The sequence below is a fragment of the Primulina eburnea genome, chromosome 7 (genome assembly GCF_022965805.1).
Source record: "Primulina eburnea isolate SZY01 chromosome 7, ASM2296580v1, whole genome shotgun sequence".
NCBI classification, from domain to species: Eukaryota; Viridiplantae; Streptophyta; class Magnoliopsida; order Lamiales; family Gesneriaceae; genus Primulina; species Primulina eburnea.
This window is the reverse complement of record NC_133107.1, coordinates 3,561,467-3,570,213: the sequence shown is the minus strand read 5'-3', so window position 1 is coordinate 3,570,213 and position 8,747 is coordinate 3,561,467. Positions and strand designations below refer to the sequence as shown.

Below are 8,747 nucleotides of genomic sequence, written 5' to 3'. Positions count from 1 at the left end.
TTCTCTCGAGTATAGATAGATCTGATAATCGAAATGAAGTCAATATATTTTTTTTTTCATGTAATGTGATATACTAGTCTATGTGAAAATACATGTTTGGGAAAATATTTTTAATGTTTTATAAATAATAAAAAAACTTAAATTATTTGTTTAGACAAGCTTTTTATAAAACATTTTATGAAAATGGTTTTAAAAAATTGTTATTCAATTATAGTTTTTTTTTTTCCAAAATAACTTAGAGATATTTTTTTTATAAAATAAAAAAACACAAGTTAAACGGATAATAAATCACAAATAAGAAAAGTAAGAAAAAATAAAATTATAATTAATGTTTTTTTTAAAATAGTTGTAAAAACACTTTCTTAATAGTTTTTAACTATAATTTTTTTAATAAAATAATTATTCTTAAAAAAGCTTTCTAAAATTATTTCTTTTTTATAAAAAAATTGTCCAAACATAACTATTTTCTACAAGGAACAACCTTGGGATTTAACAGAGAATCCATTCTCATATTCAAGAATATGTCCGATTGATGTGAAGAATGCAAGGCAATATTTCCCATCAATCATATTACATCCCTCGCCATGTCCATTTTTCGACATTCCCATCTACTCCAGGATCCACTTCCCACACACCCTGCTATAAATTACCTTTAATAAAGAATTAAAGCATTAAAGAAAGCAATGAGTCCACATGGGCTGGCTGTATAGATTGATATCAGTTGCTTTCAAAGATCGCATATATAATGGATAAAAAAATAAAGATTACCCATTTTCGGCGATTTCATTTGATTTTTGATATAATCCATCATTTCACCTTCACTGTGTATAAAATCACAAGTGGGTTTTTGCTATTAATTTAGAATCTCTAAGCAACAGTCCGTTTCAAAGGAAAGGTCCCACTTTTATAAAGGAGGAGTTCATGTTTCAGAGCAGCCATTAATTATGTTTTCCCAAGCTCTGTCGTGCAATATAATATTAAGAAATTTCTGCGGTTTTCCCTTAATTTCTACTCCAAATCTTCTTTAATGGGAGCGAGGGTTTCGGTGGCTCATGTGGCACAAAGGGCTAAAGTTTGGAATCTTCTTGGGCTTAAAGAAGGCAGTAGTTTGTCAGGACAACTGGGTTGTTTTTATTTTTTGGAGGGGTTGACCTAAATTTGGCGTCTGATTCGAAAAGTTTATATATTCTTGAATACGTATCGCTCTGGAGTGAGATTTTGGGTTAGTTGGCGATTGGGTTTTCTTCGAGGGACAGAGAAATGAATAGTAATTACTCTATTGGGGTTTGCTGGTGGAGCAGCTTGCCGCATTTATAGCGTAAAAGCTGGAATCTTTGTAAGTGGGCTTCCGCAAGATTATAGCTTTCTTTAGTGTTTTTCGCTTATCAATACTTTTAAAATCTTGCTTTTGGTTTAAGTATTCTTTTTAATTGGTTTTGTAAGTATTGAAGAGAAATTTGGTGTTGGTTTAGGATTTGTTGCTGCTAAAAAAATTAGAAGTTCCACTGTTTTGTTTGAAGAAATCTCGGGTTGGAGGAAGAGGATTCTTTAGGTTCAGAACCGAAGCATTTTCATCTGGAGTGCTTTTTTACGAGATGGCATGCATGAAATTGGGTTCAAAAACTGATGCATTTCAGAAGCAAGGGCAAGCCTGGTTCGTTCATTTACTTTCCAACGTTAGCCTTTTAGAGATTATTGGAATTCGTATTTTGGGGAACTACCGATCCTTCAGTTTGGTCGATTTACTGAAAATTTTCAAATATAATAGTCCCGTGGTTCTACATTCCTCTCGATTTGAGATTTTGAAGCCGTGATCCTTGCTCCGATGTCGATTTCTGATTTTGCTCTATCTTGAGAAGATCAATATCTAATGGTGTGATGAACTGGCTAACCGGCTGGATGTTCTGACTTCACTGACGAATTTTTGTCTGTAGCGTTTAGATTGTGACATTGTTTGAAGATTTGATTCAGAGGAATAAATTTGAAGCGACACTTCTGATAGGAATTTGAAATACCTGTTTTTCGTAGGAAAAAAAAGGCTAAAGACGAAGGATTTGAAATTCATGGATTTGAAAATTATCCAAATGTTTAGAACGGATGTGGACTAAAGGTTGAAATTCAGACACAGTAAACATCAAAGTAACCAAACTGAAAACTAATCGATTCTTCTTTTAGCATTCTAACATAGTAATTGGAAATTTTTTTGTTTCACTGTCGTTTATCGGTTTATAGCATTAGACAATAAGCTTGGAAGTTACTAGAGTTGACTTTTAAATGTTGCAGTGATTTGTCTCTTGAACGTGCCCATTTTCTTCTTTTACTACAGGTTCTGCACGACCGGTCTCCCCAGTGATATAGTCGTCGAAGTTGGGGAAATGTCCTTCCATCTTCACAAGGTATCATTTTATTTTTCATGGATGATGTTAACTGACTCTCATTAGCCTAATGTTATAGTTTACCAAGTCAGGATTATGTCCACCTATTACATCTTAATGTGGAAGGTATATTTGTCTTATTCAACATATCGGTATTTGTTTCAAGAAGATAGTAATAATCTGCTGAGAAGATATCTAAAAGAAATACTCTTAAATTTGTACTTGAGTCCCACTTCAACAAATTGTTTTGCTCGTTATATCTCCAAAAGAAAGCTTATGCCTTAATATAATTTTGTTTTCATTTACTGAAGTCAAATTTACGTTATGTAGTTTCCATTGCTCTCAAAAAGTGGGATTATGGAAAGACTAATTGCAGAGGCGTCTGAAGGAGAAGGAGTATCTATCATTAAGCTTCCTGATGTTCCTGGAGGGACAAAATCTTTTGAACTTGTAGCTAAATTCTGCTACGGGGTTAAACTTGAACTTACTGCTGCAAATGTGGTATACCTTCGGTGTGCTGCCGAACATCTTGAAATGACTGAAGAATATGGGGAGGGAAATCTCATTTCTCAGACTGAAGTATTTCTCAATCAAGTGGTTCTACGCAACTGGAAGGACTCTTTGAAAGCACTCCAAACCTGTGATGATATTCTCTCTTATGCTGAGGAACTCCAAGTCCCTAAAAGATGCATTGATTCTTTAGCTGCAAAGGCATGTACCGATCCAAATTTGTTTGGGTGGCCCGTGATGGAGCATGGTGGTCCAATGCAAAGTCCTGGAGGAAGCGTTTTATGGAATGGGATAAGCACCGGTGCTAGGCCAAGAAATTCGAATTCAGATTGGTGGTATGAGGATGCATCATCTCTAAGCTTATCTCTTTACAAAAGGTTAATCTTGGCCATGGAATCTCGTGGAGTAAAATACGAAATTATCGCTGGTTCCATAAATTCTTATGCAAGAAAGTACCTGCCAGGACTCAACCAGCGCCAGGGTGTCACTGAGTTCAGTAACCGGCTTACACCAGTGGGATCTGTGGTCTCGTTACCTGAAGAGGATCAAAAGCTGCTTCTTGAAGAGATTGACCAATTACTCCCGATGCAAAAGGGTTTGGTCTCCACGAAATTTCTATTTGGTTTACTTAGAACAGCCAAGATTCTGCGAGTAAGCTCCTCTTGTACATCGAACTTGGAGAAAAGGATAGGCATTCAGCTCGATCAAGCTACTCTCGAGGATCTATTGATGCCGAATTTTTCTTATTCTATGGAAACCCTGTATGATGTAGATTGCGTGTATCGGATTCTAGAGCATTTCTTGGCTGTGGATCAGGTACTCGGTGGCGCATCTCCAGGTTCTGATGATGGTCACTTAATGGGATCACCGTCTCTGACACCAATCACGATGGTTGCCAAACTGATTGATGGGTACCTTGCTGAGGTTGCACCAGACGTTAATCTGAAACTCCCCAAGTTTCAGTCTCTGATAGCTGCTGTTCCTGAGTACGCACGTCCCTTGGATGACGGTCTTTATCGTGCCATGGATATTTATCTCAAGGTAACTTTTTCCTCATGACTCAATTTTATGCAGTACATGCGTCTTAGAGAACTGCATGAAAGTTTCTTTATTCTTTGTTCATTTTTCTGCAACCAGTCGCATCCGTGGCTAGCAGAATCAGACAGGGAGCAACTCTGCCGGCTTATGGACTGCCAGAAACTGTCTTTGGAAGCTTGCACCCATGCGGCCCAGAACGAAAGGCTTCCTCTGAGAATAATAGTCCAAGTCCTCTTCTTTGAGCAGATGCAACTGAGGACTTCAATAGCAGGCTGCTTCCTCGTCTCGGAAAATCTTGACGGGTCGAGACAATTGAGAAGCGGGATGATGGGTCAAAATGATGGAGGCTGGTCCAATGCAGTCCGTGAAAACCAGGTCTTGAAAGTAGGCATGGATAGCATGAGGATAAGAGTTTCTGAGCTCGAAAAAGAGTGCTCTAACATGAGGCAAGAAATCGAGAAATTAGGTCGGGTCAAAGGATCCAGCGCCTGGGGGAACGTCTCGAAGAAGTTTGGGTTCAGATTAAAGTCTCAAATGTGCAGTGCTGAAGAGGAATCTGTCAGCAAGCACAACAGCAATGGCACTGTGAAAACGGAGAAGGCGAAACATACTTCAAAAATCGAGAAGGCAAAAGATAAAATCGGGAAGGAGAAGAGAAGATTAACTTCAGATGAATGAATTTCTTGATTTGTTTCTACTTCAATTCATGCGTATCATGTTCCTTCCACATTATTTGTGCTTACTATTTCCTGGCCATTGTATCAACTTTATTCAACTTTATTCAATAATTTGATCGCTTCCATTTTTTTATTCTTTGTTTCAACAAAAAAGAATTTTGATTTCACTGCTTTATCCGAGTTTAAAATAATTGGAGTGAAAAAATAGTTATATATAATCTATATATCAATATATTATCACATGCGCTAAATCTTTATCATTCTATCATACTAAGTCAAGTCGGATTCGATTTGATTCGATTCGATTACCTAGGCAATACATGAAATACACATACGAAGAAAAAGAGAAGATCGGATCCTTTACCTCTAGAAGAATATAGCCATCACCTAAACAAGTGCCAAACAAAAATCTGTCTGTTTTTTACTTAACTGACAATTGAGTAATAACTGCTGACCAACTTATACAATTTTACTACAACAATTTTCATCTCCTTTCAAATAGGAAACGAAGCATACATTTTCCAATATATTTCAAAAAGATTAAGCTTTGTTTGGTTTGTTTCTATGTAACACAAATACTCATATAAAAATGTCGCACGAGTCAATTTTATGAAACATATTTTCAACCCGATCTAATTGAGGACAAAATATGACTTTTTATATAAAAATATTAATATATCAATTTTATGATATGAAAAAATATAAGTTTTTATATAAAAAAATCTAAATTTTGTAATTTTTTAAGTCAACTCGTTTCTGTAAAAGTCTTTGAATGAGACCTCTAATCATGCTTTATTATTATTCATTGTTTTCATACGATACGGCGTATATTTATTATAACTTGATACAGTATGATATAAAAAAAACTCCACTATAAATTTTTTATATAAAAAATTTTGACTTTTTTTTCTTCATAATTTCTATATATAATACTAATATTTTTGGCACATGATACATGTATATGTATAAATTAATTTCTAAAATTAATTAAAATAAAAAATAATATAGATTATTTTTATATGATCTTATGTTTTCTTTTTATAGTAATAATGTGATGATAAATTTATGATAATAAACTTATTTTTTTTAAAAAAATATATTTTAAATCAAAAACAATTACTTTGAGATTGAAAAAAAATGAAATAATGACGTCAAAATTAAGATCTCAGACTTAATAACATATATTACTAATATTCGACCTTTTAACTATTTTATGTACTATCGTTCTTATGTTAAAATTGAGGGTAAATCTTAAAAATTCGAGGTTGGAGATTTAATTCTAACCATATATTTTTAATTAAAAATCAAATATATTAAATATAAAGAAGTTTAATATAAAAATCCACTTATAATAAAAATTTAACCCATACCCTCCGGCAAATCCATGCTATTCTTATAAAACCAATGCTTACAGATTGAAGTCTCTGACAGACGTCAACGCAGCACAGCCTGTCTCCGATCACCGTTTCCTCCCCTCCCGACTCGGCGGTGATCTCGGAATTCAGGCTCGTATACTAACTCTCTCCACATTCCACACACAAGTACACACAAGTTTTACGTTGCCGGAATTCGTGTTCTGCGATTTAATGTTGCTATACTAAAGGTTTGGACTGTAAGATTAATTCTCTGTAAGTTTCTTCGTTTCTTCTTCTTTAATCCTTTAGTATATCTGTTTTTGAATAGAATCTCATGCATCTACGAGCGTACACAAATTGCTAGATTGATTTACTCTTCGATTGTGTTGTTACTTCAGTATGACAGTATCAACTACTTACTTCATCGTCTGCTTTGTCAGTTAATTTCTTGCTTCGAGAGATTTTTGGATTAGTGTTTGGTTTTTCCGGGTCTAGATATCTAAATGATCGTATTTGGAAGAGAGTTCAAATGAAGAACAGAGTCCATGTTTCCATTTTGCAGGTGTGATCGGGATATAAACATGAAACCAGAGATGGGAGGAGGAATCGAAACCAACGGAGGAGGGTCATCGAGGATGACTCGGAGGAGATATTCAGCGTGCTCGTTCACAAAAGACGACTTCTTCCCCGAGGAGTCGTTCAAGAGCATGAACAACTACGTGGAAGCGTTGAGACAGACTCCGGCTCGATTAGCGAACCGGATTCTGACCAGATCGAATCTTCAGACGGAGCTGGAGGTGAAGGCGCGGAGTGCGAACGAGATGAAGAAGACGCTTTCGTGGTGGGACTTGATGTGGTTCGGCATGGGTGCCGTCATCGGCTCCGGAATATTCGTTCTCACCGGCAAGGAGGCGAACAAACACGCCGGCCCCGCCGTCGTGCTATCTTACGTCATCTCCGGCCTCTCCGCCCTGCTTTCTGTCTTTTGCTACACCGAGTTCGCCGTCGAAATCCCCGTAGCAGGTACATACATACACGTTCAGTGACACTAAACAAAACCAACTCCAACGAAAAATACTAGTAGCGGATATTTTCATATTTTTTTACTGAAATTAAACATTTGTTTTTTAATGTTTGCCACTCTCATTTCTAGATATTATATTTTATTACTATTTTGTTTGGAAAAATACTTTAAAAATCGAGAAAATTGACGACCTAAAATGGATGTCCTACAATAGCTTCGGGTACACAATCAACAATAGGGAAATGAGATAGGCTTATTATGACACCAATGCTGAATATTTATTAACATATATTAGAATTCATTCATTTTTCAGCATTCATTAAAATATATAAAGATATTAATTTTGATGAACATAAAAATAAAACTTTTATTACATACAGTTACGAGTTAAAGACATGAGAAAATGGTACGATGAATGATGAGCTCTTTTCCTCAAATTTTGTCCCTATCTGGATATTTCAGTCAAAAAAATCAAGGATTTGTGGCCACTTGCTGTTTAAGTATCGTAGTTAATTTGCGAAGGGAACCCACCTCATTCATTGCATTGACATATCAACTGGGCAACAGCCTCAAATCCCCGTAACCTTATTTGTCCTTATTGGCTCCGAAAAGATGGAACGAGCTTGTCCCCAACTTTTATCGACATTGGCCCATAAAGAGTTCAACGGTAGATAAATTTTTAAATGTTGTGTATATTTATGTATACCCCTCTCATCACCAAATCTTGTACGTAGGTGGTTCATTTGCTTACTTGCGAGTGGAGCTTGGCGATTTTGTGGCATTCATCGCCGCCGGGAACATCCTTTTCGAGTATGTCATCGGTGGTGCTGCTGTTGCACGTTCTTGGACTTCCTACTTCGCTACATTGTGCAACCATAAGCCCGAAGATTTTCGCATCAACGTCCATGGACTAGCACATGGCTACAACCAACTTGACCCCATAGCCATTGGGGTCATCATAATCATCTGCATCATCGCAGTTGTCAGCATAAAGGGCTCCTCTCGTCTCAACTACATCGCCTCAGTCGTTCACCTTTTCGTCATTTTCTTCATCATCATATGCGGATTTATCAAAGCGGACACCAAGAATTACTCTCCCTTCTCACCATACGGCCCCCATGGAATATTCAAGGCCTCTGCGGTACTGTTCTTTGCATATGTTGGTTTCGATGCAGTCTCCACAATGGCCGAGGAAACAAAAAATCCAGCACGAGATATCCCCATCGGTCTTGTCGGTTCCATGGTGATTACCACTTTCTTGTACTGCGTGTTAGCTGTAACTCTCTGCCTCATGCAACCATACAAGGAAATAGATGTTGATGCTCCTTTTTCGAGGGCATTTGTGGCGGTCGGGTGGAGTTGGGCTCAGTACGTGGTTGCAGCAGGTGCACTGAAAGGCATGACATCAGTTCTGCTAGTAGGGGCAGTGGGTCAGGCTCGTTACCTCACCCACATTGCACGTACTCACATGATGCCACCATGGTTCGCCAAAGTTGACTTGAGAACCGGGACACCGATCAACGCCACTGTTGTCATGCTTGTAGCTACAGCAGCCATTGCTTTCTTTACAGACCTCGGCATCCTATCCGAATTACTTTCAATCGCTACTCTCTTCATATTCATGCTCGTCGCCATCGCCCTTCTTGTGCGTAGATACTACGTCAGCGGTGAAACCTCAACAGAGAACCGCAACAAACTAATTGTTTGCACCAAAAATTAAATTGAGCCCAACTAATTGTCTAAGCCCAAAAATTTAAATTGATAGAGA

The 8,747-nt window shown here is 37.1% G+C and overlaps 2 protein-coding genes across 3 annotated transcripts; both read left to right on the top strand.

Moving 5' to 3' along the window:
• Nucleotides 1-667: 667 nt before the first annotated feature.
• LOC140836698 (BTB/POZ domain-containing protein At1g30440-like) lies at nt 668-4,725 on the top strand. Of its 2 annotated transcripts, none has more exons than XM_073202406.1 (5): nt 668-1,336; nt 1,521-1,654; nt 2,327-2,396; nt 2,706-3,926; nt 4,023-4,725. In XM_073202406.1, the coding sequence occupies exons 2-5, from the start codon at nt 1,596-1,598 to the stop codon at nt 4,599-4,601; spliced, it is 1,929 nt and encodes a 642-aa protein (XP_073058507.1). In that variant the 5' UTR covers nt 668-1,336; nt 1,521-1,595; the 3' UTR covers nt 4,602-4,725. The 2 variants fall into 2 exon arrangements, with proteins under 2 accessions (XP_073058507.1, XP_073058506.1); XM_073202405.1 differs by having other exon boundaries at nt 1,473-1,654.
• Nucleotides 4,726-5,969: 1,244 nt separating this feature from the next.
• Nucleotides 5,970-8,699, top strand: LOC140837377 (cationic amino acid transporter 1-like). Its single transcript, XM_073203510.1, has 3 exons — nt 5,970-6,228; nt 6,518-6,978; nt 7,714-8,699. The coding sequence occupies exons 2-3, from the start codon at nt 6,537-6,539 to the stop codon at nt 8,697-8,699; spliced, it is 1,428 nt and encodes a 475-aa protein (XP_073059611.1). The 5' UTR covers nt 5,970-6,228; nt 6,518-6,536.
• Nucleotides 8,700-8,747: the final 48 nt, after the last annotated feature.